The sequence below is a fragment of the Chiroxiphia lanceolata genome, chromosome 7 (assembly GCF_009829145.1).
Source record: "Chiroxiphia lanceolata isolate bChiLan1 chromosome 7, bChiLan1.pri, whole genome shotgun sequence".
NCBI lineage: Eukaryota > Metazoa > Chordata > Aves > Passeriformes > Pipridae > Chiroxiphia > Chiroxiphia lanceolata.
Window position 1 is genome coordinate 15650069 of NC_045643.1, and position 18549 is coordinate 15668617.

General features: G+C 37.2%; 1 protein-coding gene across 12 annotated transcripts in view; it reads left to right on the plus strand.

Moving 5' to 3' along the window:
• ZNF385B (zinc finger protein 385B) overlaps nucleotides 1-18549 on the plus strand; it is a 164075-nt gene that overhangs the window by 69393 nt on the left and 76133 nt on the right. The window contains exon 2 of one of the 12 annotated variants that reach the window (XM_032693732.1): nucleotides 7036-7269. The exons of 10 other annotated variants lie outside the window; for them this stretch is intronic. In XM_032693732.1, coding sequence (XP_032549623.1) covers nucleotides 7260-7269 — 10 coding nt within the window. In that variant the 5' untranslated portion in view covers nucleotides 7036-7259. Of the gene's footprint in view, nucleotides 1-7035; nucleotides 7270-10406; nucleotides 10521-18549 lie in introns of those variants that run through there. One more of the 12 variants, XM_032693737.1, reaches the window with a different exon arrangement.

Here is an 18549-nt window from a genome sequence, read left to right on the forward strand (position 1 = left end):
TGTCATCAGCTCTGAATACTATTTACAAAAAAGACTTGTCCTGCCAAAAATGTGAGCTTCAGTTGATCAATGTATCATTATCTCCTTAAAAAGGAAAATGAAACAAATCAGTTCATCAGATGTTTTTTGTCTATTCTATGTTGCTGTTTCTAATTTAGAAATTTGTTCTGAAACACTTCAGGGAGAGGGAGAAGGACAGAAGAATAATTTTTATGAGATGGCTCTTAAAATAGGGGGTTAATGAAGTTTGAGATGTCAACTCATATTATGATGTACCTGGATGTGTCACTTATTTCTTAGGGCTCCATTTTCTGTCACCATAAAAGTAAAACTGTCTTGATGCTTCCTGCCTACTTTTTGGATATTAGTCCTTGCAAAGAGTGTGTATGTTTGCTGTTGGCTTTTATTTTTTTTTTTTAATCAGTTCCTGAGGCTTTTAGTCATTTGAGGGATTTGAATATGTTTTCAAACTAAATAATGTCTCAGAAGGCTGTCTTAAAGTTGCTTTTTCACATTGGTGTTAATGCCTTTCTCATTTTTGTATCATTAATCTAACATTTTTGTGACTGTGACCTACTCTGCTTTCATTTATGTCATTTGAATTGATGACTTGCTAATGCCTATTATCCCTTAACAAGAGAGAGAAGCATGCCAATTAAAAAGAAAGTTATCTACGTGGAATTTGTTATTGCTCCTCTCCCACAACCTTTATTGTATTTTCTGGTGTCAAAAGAGTGGATTTCAAGTTAAAGACTTTTTTTCAAGGTATTCATGACATTGAAGTCAAATATTTTCCTTAGAAATCAGACAGTAGCTCTTACTGGTATAAACATAAGCCACAATGTGCTCCCCTGCCCAAGCTGTAGACAGTTCTTTCAGCAACCTCAGTCTGTGTCCTCTGCTCCCATTTCCTCTTCCCTTTTTCCCTGAAAGCACTTATGCTTTTGTTTAAGCCCAAAAGTTTCCTTAGCCTGATCATGCAATACTTTGCACTAGAACTGGGGAATTTCTGGAGCATGTGTTGCCTCTTCCACAGTGACAAAGTGCTTTGCAAATGGCATTGGACTGTTGAGGGATTTTTTTTGTGTGTTCAGATTTTTTTTAATGGTCCGTCATGACTTTAAAAAAAAAAAAAAAGAGATTTATATTTCAGGAGTAATGTCACTGGGATTTATCTGTTCTGATGGAATAACAGTTTTTCAGCTCCAGTTAAGATGTCTGAACTAAGAAAGATGATCAGAATAGAACATGCTTAGTAGAGAAGATTTGTCGTTATGAAGCAGGACATATCACATACTTTCTTTTTAACTTCAGGAAATTCACAGATACTTTAATTTACTTTACATAAAACTTGATGTACTTGCCATATGTATCTCTTTCTGGTATTACTTACTTGAACTATAATCTCCTAGGTCAAGGATCTTTCTTAACTTGTGTATGTTGAGCTCTTGGTACTGTGGAACTTGATGTCATTTGACACCTCTCACCATTACTGTAATACACATAGTCAGAAATAATCAGGGATCTTTTATATATTTTTTAGACAAGCTTGCAGCTGCTTAAGCTCTCTGATTTCCCATTGTTCACATTATTTAGGAACTCTTTTTCGTTAATATTATGACAAATGTACATGTATTTGAACTTTGGAAGCAAAAGCTGGCAGAGATACATATATATGTTTGTTAAGCTTTTGCCATTTCCAAATATATCATTTTTCCAATTATAAATTTATGTGAAGGCTAAATAGAAGTGCAATGAAAGTGGCGTTTGAGAACTGAAAAGTTATGAGTCTTCCAGAATCTGTGCTCATGATAAAGAGAAAGGGTTAAAGGTGCCTGATATACTGCCTGCGAAACATTCCTCTTCTCCAGTGTTTGGAGAAAACACAAAAGTAAGGTTGTTCTCTTTTTTCCAACTGCAGTGAAGTAGCTACTCACTGGGATGAATCCTAAAACACTTGCTGTCATCTAGACCTTATAATGACAAATTCTTGGATCAAAATAGCAAGTGAGTTGGGGCAATGGTGATTAATGGCTTGAACAAAAGTAGGTTTTGCTGTACATTTATAGCTGGCGTGTCATGCCTTTGATATTTGTTAGGACATTGAAGACTGTATACCTGTAGGACCTGTTGTGGTCCTTGAGGCTGCAGAAAGATTTAAGAATTTGTCTGTGAAGGTCCGTGTTCAGGGGGAGAATTAAACTGACACTCAGTTCTTACAGCTGCCCCGTTCCTTACAATGACAAAAGTGCATGTCTTAAACGGTGTGACATCTGGTTGCTAAGTATGTGCTCCATGAAAGGGGAATACATTTGTCATCTCACCTGTGTCCTGGGAGGAGTTGTTTAAGTTAAAATGTCATCTTTGCAGGTGCAATGTAAGTCACCTCTCATGATGGAGTGTCACACCAAAGAGCAAAACTAAGATCTAAGGAGCTGGAATGTAATGCCATAATTATGTTTTCTTTTTCTGACTACCATAAACTGGAAGAGGAATACTGTTTTATTATTTCATTTGGCATGCAACAGAATACAGAGTGCTAAGTTTAATGAGATGTATAGGCCCATGCGTGTAAGTTTGATGCATCTGGGTGTAGATATACAGGCAAGTAGCAATAAGCGGAATTTGCTTCAAGTAAGCACAAGTAATGAGATACCAGCATGAGCTGGTAGTTTCTAATAGTCCTTTTATGTACATTTCAAGTACATGTTTACCACGAGAGATCTGCCTTATCCATAAACCGGGGCAGAATGAAATGTTGCTTTTCTAAATCCTCTTAGAGCAAAACTTAACAGTGAGGGCTGGACAACAGGAAAAAGAAGAGGTGTAATACATATATGTGCTTATGTGCTGGTGGGGGTTATGATTTAAGAGTTTGGGAGACTGCAGTTGCTTGCCTCTGCTTTGAATCTGTGTCTGTATGTATTACAATTCACTGTAATTAACTTGATAAGCGGAAAAGACTCAGAGGAGAACAATTGAACTGCTTTGGTTCAATGCTTTTCTATTCTGAGAAATTTCTAGAAAGCTCTGGGAGTTTGTCATGTCTTGTGAAATTTATCTACTGAGAAAGGGATTTGACTGTTACTCACTGGTCATATGCTTGACCACATCTTTTGACTGTTCCAGTATGCCTGTATAGTAGGATCAGGTTGTTTTACCTCACTTCTAACTTGTTTTTCTCCTTCAAACTGGGATGATTCTTAGGCATTGTATTAAGTGTTTTGTATTAAAATACCACTCAAGTGTGGCCAGCAGATTCCCCAACATGTTTGACATGTATTCAGAGGTTTCAGTATTTTCCTGACAAAGTTACCTCACCTTGGCTTTGATTACTGCCTTGAATTTTAGAAGTAAAGTGTGGGATTTGGCACTACCTGCACTTCATAAAATTTGGATTACTGGTGCTGATCCTTTATGACAAGAGGTAGGGTAGTTGTGTTTTTTATTGAAAAAAGGTCCTTCCTTTCACTTACTGGTCATTGGTTTAAGTCAATGTCTTAAATGGAGGGTACTTGTAATTCATTAGTGTGATATTACACATATCATTATAAATTCATTGAGTTATTAGTGATCTTCATTCTAGCTGTGATTTTAAGTAGCAAAATGCTCCTGTTACAACATATATGCAAAAATATTTAGTGAGAAAAGCTGAGGATTAAAAATCACGATAGGTAGTACAATAACAATAAGGTCAAACCTTGGCTACTAAGTTTTGTCTTTTTTCTTAACTTTATGTTTTTACTAGATGTAGCCCATTTGTTTTCTAGAGTTGTTTGTGCACAAAAAGCAAAGGACAACCGAAAGGATCCAAGCATGGCTGTGCAGAGAAACCTTTTATGAATTTGACAGTAGAATGCTATTATTGCTGTTTGACACTAATCTCTACAGAAGTCCAAACTGCTAAATTTTGGACTTCTTGTAAAGATGATTTTTCTTGCTGATCAAGCTGAAAATACACCACATCTACATACACAGTCCATTTTTCTTCAGTGACATCCAAACAGTACAATTCTCCAAGTTTCTAAACATCAGCCAAAATATGAGCATGTCATACCTCAGTCTACTAGGGAGAGTTATATCAAAGCAATGTGGGAGGAAAGCATGAACGTAGAAAGAATCTAAGTGTAAACACTGTGTTTTTTGTATAAGTTGATGCATTCTGGCTGACTTCAGTTTGTAATTAGAAGTTGTTAGCTAGAGATAGTAAATAATGTATTACAAGTGCTCAAAATGTCGCTTCTCCAGCCTCTAGATACAAGAGAGAAGATACAGGGAGGGCGGGGAATTTAAAACATGAAAAAAGCGCCACAATCTCAGCATCTTAGCAGTTGAGCTGTATGTCAGCTTTTCTTTCTTTGACTACAGGAGCTGCTTGTGAATGAGACCTGAGTGCAGTTGCCTTCAGATAATCTCTTCAAGAAGTCTTTCCTTTGTCATTGCTCTGTGGTTCTAGTGTGCCTGCTTTTGTGCTTGCTCTCCTCCCCTTATTTAGATGTGTGGTGGTAGGTATGACACAGTGAACATTGTACCACTCTGTATTATTCTGGAAGGTCAGCGCCTGATAGCTTCTTGGAAAAAAATGCATTCACTTTTATGTTTAATTTACCATTGTTCCTTGCTTTGTTCCTTGTTCCACTTTCATCTTAATGTTTTCGCTTTCTTTTCATCTCTCCTTCTGTTATAATAACATTTGCCCTTTCATTACTTTCCTCTCATACATATTACTGTCTGTAAACCTTTCCCGTTCACCACCTTCCTCTTCTGAATTCCACTGTTTCTTCCAGCCACCTGTCCTTACCCTTGTGACTTCTTTAGCTCTTTAGCACCATCTGTAATGCTGGAGCTGCGTGATCACCTCAGACTAGTGTTCCAAGAGGAGGTGCTGTCACCCTGCTTTCCTCCTCGCCCTCCTCTGTTTTGTACTTGACAAGTGCATTGCGTGCCCTCATACCTAGAAAGACCATCATGCTAGTAGTGTGAAGGGGCATTCTGTGCTGTTATGGATCTCTGAAGAGGCCTTCTTGGACAAACATGGAACTCAGGGTATCTCCAAAACCTTGGGACAGTGGGTGTTAGTCGAGTAGATGGGAGTTAGCAGTTGTTTTAAAGAGAGGGGGAGGAATTAAAACTGTGACTTTGTGCACTGGAGATCCCACTTTAGATATGAGCTAGATGGCAGGCTAAAATATTAAATCTGTGATTAGTGTGTCCTAAGGCCTTCTGCTGCAACAAGGGTCTGGTCTTCTGTGAGACAGGATATTATATGCTGTTGAGAGGGAAATAGAAAGGATCTACAATGCGTTGAACTAGATAAACAGTTAAAACTGAGCATGCTAGTGCACTGTAATGGTTTTAACCAGGAACTATCAAACATTGCCAACAAAGAGACATTACAGTCATTGAACAAGTGGTGGGAATGAGGGAAGTATGCCTCCCAGTTTGAGGGAGATATAGTCCTTGCTGTTTTGTCTTGCTGCAATGCATAAACCTACTACTACATGCTTATGGACCATGTGAGACACTTCTGCAGTTAATAGAGAAATTTTAAAAAAATAAATTCCTTCGGTCCTCACAGAACATACAATTATTAATATTATTATCAGCATGAGACAACGTAATATTTATTGGGAATACTAGTCATCTTGTGAAGTCATCAGACTCTATATAAAACCCAAATAAAGTTTCATAGAAGTTTGGTGTTGCCAATCCCAAGTGTGCAATGAGAATGAGTCACATCTTCCAAGATTTGCTTTAAAAATCAGAGGTTTATTTTTAATTGGGTTTCATTTTTATTTGCCTTTTTATTTCAAAGCTGATTCATTTTTTCCACTGTTACCAGTGCCCACACCCCTCCCTTTTATTTTTTTTTTTTTTTTTAAGAAGGAGACTCTTAACAGGAGTACCAAATATTTCTGGACATGTAACAAAGTTATGTAATTACTGCCAAGTCATGTTGGCAGGCAATTATCGGAGTAACCCCCTTTTAGTGGAAGGGAGGAGTAGGAGGTTGTAGAATAAAATAAGATTAAGCTAAAGTTTCACGTGTGCTGTTTTGAGTAACCAACAATCACATACAAGAGAAGAGTGTTGTCACTGGAACAATATGCTTTATTCAGGACTGGGTACAAAATTAACCTTGTCACAAGAAATTTGTCTAGTATTTCTAGATATGTGGAAATTTGTTCAAACTAGCTTACTTTTCAGTGTTGTCTTTTACCCATCCTCTCATCCCTTCACTTTCGTAAAAAAAACAAATTAGGAGATCAAGTAAGTCTTAACTCCATATATTTAACACAAAGCACTGAAGTGGAAGAATTATATAGATTACTAATCTTTAGTTCTCCATGAGGAATTATCTGACATAACTGCAAACTTCATCAGATAAAAATCTGTTCCTAATGATCCTGGATGTATTTTTTTTTCCATAAATAAAACTCTTTTTCTCAAGTATCCTTACTAGGATGTGCTTGAAAAAAGTCTGTTAGAAGTTCTGTGCAGACCCCAGTTGTGGCATACTGACACACCATATCCCAAAGTGAGCGGCTGCAGGTTAGGAAGGTTCCTCTTTCGGTTAGAAGCTTTCAGATTATGGGCCTTTTTTCTCTTCATAGGGAGGTTAATTTAAATTTTGAGCAAATAGTCTGTGGTAGATTTTAGTGGACGTGGTAGCAGCAGCATTCTAAATGTTTTTATTCCATGTCCAGTTTGGTCTTTGAGCTAAATAAAAGTCCCAAACTATCTCCCTATTTGGATGTCTTTAAAAAAAGTCTCTTTGTATCAGAGCAAATACAGCTGTGATGAAATCAAGCATTATGGAAAGATGGGACACTTACTTTTGCAAAACTTAAATTTAGCCTACGATTTAGATTTTCCCTGATACACTGTGTTAAGTCTGTGGGGAGTATTTCTCTTGGTCAAAGCTAGACAACTAGTTTAAAACCAACTTCAGGACAGATAAATTAAAATATGTTAGACTTTCTGTGAATTGATGACTTTCCCTTTTTTTTTGTGGTTTTGTTACCTCAAGTTAAGGTGGCACAAGCTACTGCCCGTTTGCATCACTTCTGCATAGCCTGGAGAGGTATCATTCACCAATAGGAGTGAAGTAGCTTTATGGGACAAGACATATTTCTAAGCAGCTCGAGTTCAAACTCAGACCTTGCACCAAGTCAAAAAGGAGCTTGTGAGAACATTCCCTTTGCTAGATCTATTGTGCAGAACTTTCTCTTCTGCTGAACTAACTGTAGAAGAGAAACATGCTTTTGGGTAAGTAATTCCATGTGGAGGTTGAAATCTGTCTTTCAACTAGCTGCATAATAGAACGCTGTATGCTTGCTCCAGCTGTAGGGAAGGAGAAATACAGGCACCGTTTAGCTGATTTATTTTTAATAGCAATCCATTAGTGAAAGCTGTGCTCATATGCTGTAGTTTAGGAGCTGAGCAGTCAAATTAGGAAGTATTAGCACTGTAGGTGACTGTGATCTGGTTTTTTTAGATACTTTTTATCTTTAGGTAAACTGCGACAGAGAAATACAAATGCCAAAATCAGCATTTGAACTTTATCTTTTTTTTCCTTGCTCAGATGGTAATTGTGACATTTTCAGAAGGAAGGCTATAAATAAAACTCCTTGTTAGTAAGCCCATTGGAAGAATATATTTCTTAAATATGAAAATAAATTTTTCTTATTTGTGAGCATACTGATGGTTCACTGTAAAAAATTAATGCGGGATTATTATATGTCTTTAATTTCCTTTTATCATTTTGCTGCTAAATCCTGTTGACTGATATTATGTTATGTAATAGTTTCAATAAGCATAAACAGTAGTAGCATTTGAAACAGGGAATGCTTTCATGTGCATTTTAAAGAACAACTTCAAATTTTTAAGCTTCTGAAATGTTAATGTGTTGCAGATTATACTGTATATTGCTTAGCTGCAATGTTAAAAGTGTGCATGATGCATTCAAAAAGTTCCTCTTAAGATGCCTTGCTAGGTCAAAAACATAAATGCTCTCTGTTTATATTTAGATGATTAACTTGGAGAAAACATTTTAAATTACCTTTTTTTTTTTCATGCAAGGCAACCTTAACTGGAGGAATGTCATTGGTAGTTTTTTCAGATGATGAAATAAATAATAATAGAGTGCTCATTTGCTATAAATTGAATGTTATGAAATACTTTCCGCTATATGCAAGTATGATCATCCTTGGGCTGTGGTAAATTCCATTTCACAGGATTCCATTGCTTTTAAAATTACTGTTTTTCTCTCTCTTTTTTTAACTAAAACTGATGTGTAACCACTGACCATAATTTTTGGTTACTGTCACCTTATTTAACTTTCTAAAGACAAGAAAGTGACCTGGAGAGGTGTTTTTGTAAGGCACAGTTTAAGATTAGTACAGTATTTAGCTTAGTCTAGCTGAATGGATTAGATTTCAGCAAATTAGATTGCATGTTTGTATGTGCTTCAGGACAGCAAATAGAGCTACTTCATAAGCATTTATCCCTTGTTCTGTTCTCTCAGTACATGTGTCTGTGACACTGTTTCTATGTTTTGTTTGGTGATCATAATTTTACACCTTGGGTGCTGTGTTCTTTGTGGTAGGGAAATGCTTTCTGATTTTTCTAGACTTTGCTTCTCTGTCATTTTGAATGTTCAGATATAGTCACCGTAATAATTTGCTGTGCTGCACAGAAATACATGTTGTAGAAGGTTTTAACAAGGAAGCCTGGAAAAAATCTGGTGACTTGGTTGTTCTTGTTTCTCATTTACTTGATTGCAGCAATCTGTACTTAGAAATATTAATTCTGTCTGAAGTTGGAGCAGTGCACACCTTCCATGCTGCCTTCAGGATGCTTTGTTAAACATCACTAGACATATTTTCCCTGTGCTGCCATTATCATGGTAATGTTTAGATTCACATTTGTCTTTCCTTTTCCAGTGTGGCTCATCTGACAACCCACCTGATGGGCCACTCTGCTGTACATTGTCTGCAGCAAATGGCTACTGGGCAGTGCACACAGCCTAAAAATCTTGGGCTGTTCCTGACTCCTAGGGAACATGGCATAGGCAATGGGCAGTCCATGCTGGCCAGGCATCATCTGTCTGCAGCTCTTGGCTAGCAGATAGCAAGTCAAGCTGGCACAATTCTGGCAAAATGGTTTACAAGCTGAGAGAGAGAAGTGAGAGTCCAAAAATTGGTATCAAGCCTTTGGAGACAGTTGCAATGTGATGAAAACAAAAGAGAAAATTCTGTCTATTCAGAAAGTGGAAAAAACCTGACAAAAACAAACAAACAAAGCAAAAAGAAAAATCCAGCCAACCAAAGAAAAACCAAACCTGCCAAACTCAACCAAAAAAACCCCTAGTTTTAACCCATCAAACTACTTTATGCAGAACATGCAGCTCTGTTACACCAAGAGAGACAATCTGCTGAGATGGGAAACCCAATAAAACTTGGAAACTTGTGCACCAGGTATGGTACAAACTTTGGCAAGAGCTGAGCAACACAAATGCTGGCAGATGAGGAAAAACTTCCAGGCCTTGTTGGTGGCAGTGACTGCCTGTGACCCTGCTCTCAAGGAAGCAGGCACAGGGCTCGGAGTCATAGGGGCAAGAGGCAGCAGTGGGGGTCAGAAAGGGTCCTGGAAAGGGGGTGTTTGAACAGGACTCTGAATTTGTAGTAAGTGTCTTGGTAAAGAAGGGTAGTCCATAAGTACAGAAGTACCCTGCCATCACTTTCCCAATGATATCTCCTAAAGATAGTAATTTAAAAAGGAAAGATGAAATCAACTCTACAGGTAAGCAAGAGTTTCTGTGGTGGGCACTGGTAATGAACAGCATGCCAAAAATTTATGTCAAAGGTTTGCATTTACATAGGTGAATATTCCAGATGCATGTACAGATTTCTTGATTTTGCAAACAGATATTTGGGTTTAGTTAGTACTTGAAAATTTGGCCTTTGGGGACAAAATGCTTTTATGTTCTGTAATACTAAAATGCTTTGAGCAAAGTTTAAAATTATTATATTCTATAGCTGAGGGAACATTGAGATCTTTTGGAATGACTTATTCAAATATCCTTATGGTTGATGGTGTATTTGTATTTGAATAAATTCAGGAAAGATTCGTCCTAAGCTGTTTCTATCCAGAACTGCTTTAAAGAAACAGGAAAATATAATCATTTCATCACTTAAAGCTGCTTAAACCTTCAGGGGAAAAAGGGTTACTACTTAAATTTCAGATGAAAGGAGTGTTTTGTGAATTCATCTGTGTCATGTATTCATACCTGAATTAAAATGAGCCATGATGTACTGCACTTTCTCAGGAACATTACATAAACTTCCTTGTTCTAAACCGTGCACAAGTTTGAAATGTGCATACAGAACTGAAAGAAACTTTGCAGTAGTTTCTCCACAAGCAGGAAACCTAATATTTACACAACAATCAATAGAGTAAAGAACACGGAGACAAGCAGCACTCTCTCCTACGAAACTTGGTTTAACTGGTAAAAGAAGGTAGGATCTATATGAACAACAACTTTCTTTTTAGTAAGACCTGTACAGTTGGGGATGGGTTTGGCTTGAATTCTGTGGAACCTTGTTGGCCAAAGTTTGGAGTTGTGCAATTAAAACAAGGGATTGTTTTTAAGTATGTTATATTTGGAATAGTTTTCTCCTGCTTTAGTTTCTGGGATTTTGATCCCAGAAAACTACTTTCAGTAGTGTTTTGGTGAGACTCTAAAGAAGATTAGTTGAGGAAAAATCTGATCCTGATACAGCTTGCTTTGCAACAGATAAGGAGTTTCTTTATGTATGATTAACTTATATCTTTTTCTGGTTGTTTCCTGTCATGTTTATTTGTTTGTCTTGTGCGCTTTTAGGGAGAATTTTCCTCACTGTGGGCAAATAAGTAAAGGGAAGCAAGAATGCATTGACCTCAGTGCAACTAGAAAGGGACAAGAGGTGACAGGGACAGTATACTTATTATTTCTTGTTATTGTCTGATCTACAGGGCTAATAGTATTATCTGACAATAAAAGTTGGCAGTTTTCAATTGAAGCAAAAAGTTTCAGGAACTTTTTCAACATCCTTCCTGTGAGGATTCAGGAAAATATTATTTTTCCTTAAGTTCTGTGGTTAGTCACATATGCTGCTTACAAAGAATGGTTGACAGAAGGACCTGCCTGTCCTCGTACTCCTGGAGGAAACTTGTCCATTGGAAGGGAGCTGGAGTACTGAAACTGTGCTAAGTGTTTTGGTTTTGAGAGCAGACATTTTGCTCTTTTACCCTGCCTGTCTTTTTCACTGCTCTAGTGTTGTAGGAGACCAGGTGTGTGTAGGTGGCAGGTATGGCATGAGCTTTAGATGTAGCATGCTCCTTTCCCAGGCTCGTCAAGAGTTTCTGGTAGGTTGTTGAAATCTCTCTGAGGATAAGGACTGATGATTTGCAACACTTAAGAAGGGTACATTAATAAATCAAAGATTAGGTGGATTGGCTTAGGAGATTCTTCCATATACAAAGAGTATATGAAAATATCAGAAATTCCCTCAAAATTTTAAGAATTCTTCAGAGTGGATAGCATCAGGTAACCTTAATTGGGTTTTTCTTCATTCAAGCGTGTATGCCCTCAAGTTACTCATAATAGCTATTTGCAGAAGTGACTTGAAATTTAAAACAATAAAAATTTAAAGTAGGCAAGAAATAGTTCAGCTAATAGACTGACAAAAGTTACTGAGGAATGTGGTCTTGCAATAAGATGTAGTGTGCAAACCTGTTGCTTATTGTAGTAATGCAACCCAGACAGTGAAGTTCAGCTTATACTATGAAACCAAATTTAATTTTGTAGTCTTAGTGATTGAAATCTGTTTTATTAGGTAATTTCATTAACAGTTATTACCAAAGAGAAATGTCTTTCACGTTTCAAAGGGCCGTGTTCCCCAAAGAACTTATATACACCCTGCAGGCATAAATCCAAACCGATGTCCAGTGTTCCCTGATAAAGTAAATTGCTTTGTTTGAAGGGGTAATGACTGGTACAACAGCGATAAGTGCAGTTATCCACAAGTGATGAAGCATCTCACCAGCATTAATACAGGGTACTTCCTGTATGTTATTTTCAAAGCCCACCTGCTGGCCATTTGGATCTTCATGTCCATGCAGAACTTCATTTGATATTGCTTTCTTTTTTAGCACTCTGCTTGTATGGATGTGCTTGTGTGGTGCTAGTATAAAAAGAGAGACTTTCATATGTAGCTAAATTACTACTTCCAAAGTGATTTTTAATTTTTTCCTCTGATTTTAGCAGGTATTTACACAGTAACTAAAATGTATGTCCCTGGTGATGCTGTGCTTTGTGCTAAAGTGAAGTTTATAACTACAGAATCAGAATATTCTTTCTATATTTTTATGACTAACCTGAGGAAAGACAGAGCTTTCAGAATAGAGGACAGAAAATTTCTTTTTGAACTCTTCCCCTTTGTTACTGTACAACAATACATGCATTGTTAAATGTCAAGATATTTGCTCAATGCAATGCCCAAGTTTGTCTCACCATATCTTGCTCCTTCTTACCTGTATTTCTTGTTGTTACTCAGTAAAGCACACAGTCCTGCATTTCACCTTATTACACAAATCCACAATATTGCTTAACAACTTGGAATGGTTGGCTCCTTAAGCCTATAGAATAGTCTGTTTTGATTGATTGAGAAAAGGCTAATACAATTAAAACCCCAAAACAAAACACTGTCCCCTGAAAACCCTAAACTTGTCATATACTTCTGTTGTGTTCAATTTAGACTACCTTTTGTTTATTCTTGTACGTAAACCAAATTATAATATATCCTTGTTTTAATATGTAAATTTAAAAATAGAATTATAACTATTGCAGGCTCTGGAGAATTAAATTACTTTTATGTTGCTTAAGATTACTTAGGGATACAGTCCTACTGTGTTCTTAGGAAAGTAGTTCTTGCTGACATACCAGGAGACCTTCATGAAACTAGACTTAAGTGCAGCAGTTACAGCAAGAGGCTAATGGGTCAACCACAGGTCAGCTTTTCCTTTAAGAAGTGTGATGTATTTATAAAGCAACAACCAATGATTACTTTAAAATAAAGATGTGTAAAGATACAGTTTTGTCTAAATCCCTTGGCTTTTTTAGGTGTTTGGTTTGGTTTTTTTTTTTTTTTTGGTAGCTCATTAGAAGAATTCTCAAAAGGTGGCTAATTCGTAATCTTAGTAGTATTTGACAATGCTTCCAGGCCTTGCTATTAGGTTGATTAATGTGCTTTGTCTCCAGTGTAAAAATTAATCAGGTTTTTTTTTATATTAACAGTAGCTCTTTAGGGACTTGAGTTACCATATATTGACCGTATATTGTATCTGTCTGTCATGATGTTGTGGTGGCACAGCTGAAAGAGGTAGAAATGTCAATAATAGGTCTAAAACACAGTTCTGAAGTGGTCTTTGAAAAGCTAGTGCCAACTTCCTGAAATGACAAGTAGTAGCACAGCAGAACAAGAAAGCACATGAAAAGAGAGTAATTCAAAGTGTTTAAAGCTTTTGAAAAGATTGAGGAATAAGGGTAGATTTAATCCTATGGTTTAACTGAAAAAACAATTTATATGCTTATGTGATTTTGATGGCACTGAAAGAGTAGCTGTTCAGCCAGTAAAAGATGTAGGGAATACTGGGAGTAGGGTGTCCGTCTCTCTTTTCCAGTCTTTTTATAGCTTATGGCATGTGCTAAGCTATAAAACTGAGTGACCAGGTTTTACAAGGTTCCCTGTGAATATTGTTCTTTACCTTTAAATTTTTATCTTGTAATTCTGTTTTTGTTGGAAACTTTGCTGCTTGGTGCACTGGAATGAGGAACTGGCCTCTGAAGTGATATATTGTATTTCTGACAAGATTTTAAACAAAAGGCTGATCACCATCTTCACTGCCTATCAGTTGCATAATGTGCTGTAGGTCACACTCTGTCACAGGCACATGCTTCAGCTCAAAGTGCCGTGGCTGGCTTGCTCAGTCTTTATTTTTTACTTGTTTGGTTCCTCTGAGGCTGGTGAAATTAATCTAATGGACAAGACCATATGTGAGAAATAGGTTCAGCAATCCACAAAATCTGATCTTTGCCCAATTTAAATGAAAGATAAGTCTTAGAAGGGGGGGCATTTTCATTTTAGTTCTGCATCTTGAGTGCAAAGGAGTCCATAGGGAGTGATGATGTGCATTTCTGATTAAATAGAACTCCAGCTATTGAACAAAATTGATCAGCTTTTCACTGAGCATACTCAGTAGTAAAGGTATACTTTAAGATCAGCACTGTTAGAGACTATATGACTACTCTGTGGCTCTTTGCTCTTTAGGTTTTTAAATTATCATAATTATCACATTTAAAATACATTTTATAAGTTTTAATATTAAAGTACTGTTGAAAAACAAATGAAACCGATATTGAACACATGAAATAGGCTGCACTCAGTTATTTCATTACTTTCTGATCTTCCTTTAAAAGTCCTATTTGGTCTTCCTGGATTTCCATTTGCTTTATTGAATAGAATACTTTGGTTATTGGTTTTCCCAATATTAAACCTTTGGAATACCATTCATTTCTTCCATCTTATCATTCCTAACTATAACTCCAGTGTATCAAGCTAAAGGATGCTCTTAGCTTGCAGTATTTATGCCTCAAACATTTGTAGTGCAGTGAGGGGTTCAGATATTAATTTCCTTTTAAATTAGTCTTAGCAATAGCAGTAGGAATGGTGTTCTATGGTTGTGTCTAAGGGTCTTAACAACCTCATTAGAATGTTTATTTCAAAATTGTCTATATCAAAGTCAACTCACAGATACCTTTCGAGCAAGGCTTTCCCTGCAGTGGAGTTAGTCAGTGGTTCTGTCCTCGTCACCAGGTTCATAAAGGTGACATTGGGTATTCTGCTATTTGGTTGTTGCTGTTCCTTTGTGTGCAGTAACCTTGGAGCTACTTTTAGTGGCATACTTTGTGCATGTGTGGTGCTTTGAAACACATTTCATTACATGAAAGGTCTTTAAGCCAAATGCTTACTTCCAGCAGCTGTAAATGGTATCACTTTACTGTTTTAGCAGTCTGCTCTTGGGACATTAGGAGCAGTATCATTTTACTTTTTGAGTTGCTGTTCAAGTTTGGCCATTGAGAAGTAATATCAGATAATGAAAGGGATGGGGTCCTATTGCAGCTTAATAATAGTAAAACAAGCAGATAAAACCAGCTAAATAACCCTTTTTCTTCTCTTTATGAAGCCAATTAAATTAAAAGTAAAGACTTCCTATACTATGGTGTGATACTTAAGAGGCTACTAATAGTCTTAATGTTTCAATAATATGTTACCAGGATCTGAATAGCTCTTTGAGTTAAAAGGAATGAGCAGTTTTTGTAGACTGGGAAGGTGAGCTGATTACAGAAAAACTAACCACAGAACAAACATTAGAACTTTCTAATACTTGGTCTAAAATAGGAAAGATCCATCCAGATACATTTAACATGCTAAGTCCATAAACCTAGGGATTTACTTTGCTAATAGTTGGAGGGCTAGTTGTAAGATTTTGGAAATCCTTCTGTTACAGCTGTTTGAGAAGTACTTTGAGATGTAGTTATGCAAGTCTAACAAAATGAGGATCTCAGCACAGTATTTGCTTTTTCAAATTAAACAAAGCAAAGACTTCTATCGGAAAGAGAGGAATTATTTCTTGTAAATCCAGACATCAGGGATTGAAATCCTAGACCCTTAGAACAGGGAAAGTATAAGAAATACTAGGAAGCATGACAAAGTTTCTATGAAGTCAGTATTTTGTATCCAGTTGTGAGTCATTCTGTGCTTAAAAATGATATAATTCCATCAATTGAGAATACAAATCCAGGGGGAATTTTAAGGCCTTTCATCAGAATTTTAAAACCATGATACCCTAAGGATTACTTCCCAATGGAAACATGAATGTTAATAATGATGCATCTGATAGTGACCTCTGCAAAATTACACAAACTCCTATTAAATTGCATCTGGAACAATTGCTCACACCAAAAGGATCAAAAAGCTGAGAGATGGACTTACTGGAAAGGCAGCAAAGTTTCTTAATTTGAGCTATTACAAGGACATTACGTGGTGGCTGTAACAGCTTTGCCATGGTCTGTCCAGAGCCCTTTGCTCTGAGCAGCAGTGCAGCTTCTCTCTGCCAAACTTCTTGAGGGAAGGCTTCCTGCATCTGTGCCTTCACACCAAGGAAGTCCTTTTCTCACTAACTGAAGTGCAGCTAGGAAGTATTAAGCTAGTATAGCAAGCTAAACCAGTTAAGTCTCTGGTTTATGTGTTTATTGCTAGAAGTTACTAGATAATCTGTGGGCATGTTTACCAGTTTCTGTATCGTTTTTCATAACTTGATTGGATCCCTTCTAAAATTTTGTTAGAACTCTATTTACCCTTTATCTTAAATGCAGTTCTTCCTTTGCACTTGTGTATTCTGGGTACCCTACTCCTTCATCCTCAGTTTATCTAGAGATTGTTCTTCTTTATAATTATTTCAAGGCATTTTTTTTTTAATCTTGTCACATGAAAGACAGACTCATATTTTGTCTGAGGAAGTTGTATGTCTGGGTTGTAATCAGGTTTCCTTAAATGAATTAAACTGGATGCCAGTACAGTGCATCTCACAATTTTGTGTGAATAGGTATTAAGTTTTAAATGCACACCCTTTCATATTCCTCATATTTTCTGAATATGTGTTAATCTTCAAATACAACTTGTCCTTGATGTTATCAGTCTCTTGCATGATTTCCTTTTGAGTTTCATCTGAGATCTTTTTCATTGAAAATTCTTTTCTAAAAGTCTTTTCCCTATAAAATGACCTTTCCATAACCTTTTAAATTGAAGCTTTTATTTCCTGCCCCATCACATCTTTTTTTTTGATTGTGTTTCAGAGGAGATTCTTCTCTCCCAAGGTGGGAGCAATTCCAAACATATTTGATAAAAATGTCACTGGGACTGAGTCTGAGGCTGCCACTCAACTGTTTTCCTTTTCCCTTTGAGTTTTACCTCATTTCATTGTGTGTGGACTTCTTTCCCTTCCACTCAGGCTTGACTGAGTGAAGACCTCATTGCAGTTACAACTTCCTCGTGAGGGGAAGAGGAGAGGGGCAGGCACTGATCTTCTCTCTGTGGTGACCAGTGACAGGACCCGAGGAAATGGCCTGAAGCTGTGTCAGGGGAGGTTTGATTGGATATTAGAAAAAGGTTCTTCACCCAGAGGGTGATTGGGCACTGCAACAGGCTCCCCAGGGAAATGGTCACAGCACCAAGCGTGACAGAGTTCAAGAAGGGTTTGAATGATACTCTCAGGTACATGGTGTGATTCTTGGGGATGGTCCTGTGCAGGGCTAAGGGCTGGAGTCGATGATCTTTGTGGGTCCCTTCCAACTTGGCATATTCTGTGATTCTGTGACTATGGGGGCACAAAGATCAGAAACTTGATTTTGTTCGCAGATTTGTCTTTTCCCTTCATGCCCATCTTAGAGAGATGTGGAATTGGACTTGGCAATCTGTCAGAGGGGATGTGCCAGACTGCATTTTTCTGTCTGTAGCTGGAGATCAGTGTGTTGGCTCACGCTCCCTGAATCCAGCAGTTGCTGCAGTACTGGTGGGGTGGTGCCCAAGTCCTAGCCTTCCACTGCCCTTGATGGATGCTTTTCCAACAGGGATGTTGTGTCCTATTGTCAGCATCCCCGTTAGAGGCTGTTGATGCCTCTGAATAAGACTGCGTGAGAGGACAGCACTCTCTCTTTTTGAAATGAGCTCCTGTCTTGCTGGGCATCTGCCCAGGTCATTTGCTTAAGCTGTGCAATCTCTGTGTGATTGAAAAAGTCTGGAGCAGGATCTGTTGAGGCAAAGCTGAGGTTGGAATAATGAAACTCGTGAGAATGGGGAAGTAGCTTATTTAAAATACTGTCATGCCCTCTTTTTGATAAAATTGAAAATTCGAGGAAATATTCGATTAATATTTTGATAAAATATTCCCACTCTTGTTGTTTGTTATGATTGTTTGCATAATGTCCTTTAGTAACTGTAGATGAGTGATGGCTGAGGTGCTGAATTAAATAATTGTAATAAAAACTTTTTTTCATCATTGTCTCTCTTCTTCTCCCTCAAGCCATGGAAAAGTATTTGCTCAAAAGAATAAAAAAGTAGCGGTTTTTATGAATTTTATTTCCACTTTAAACATCTTTGCTATAGATCATTGAATTTGTAAAATTAGAATGAATCTGTTTTTAATTTCAGTTTATCATTAGAATGTTCTCACTCAGCTGGAAACTTCCAAGCTAGAGGAACAGACCTCCGCTGTTACAGCCTGCTTGTTCTTTCGTATATTAACATTTAATATTTTTGCTTCTGTGTGAGCTCCAAAGTCAATTCCAGGCTTCTTAGCAAAAGCAGATTTTGTCCAATGTGAGTAAAAGATCATAATCCTCGGTGTGAAGTGTTCTTTCTGAAGTGTCAACAAAATGTATTTTGG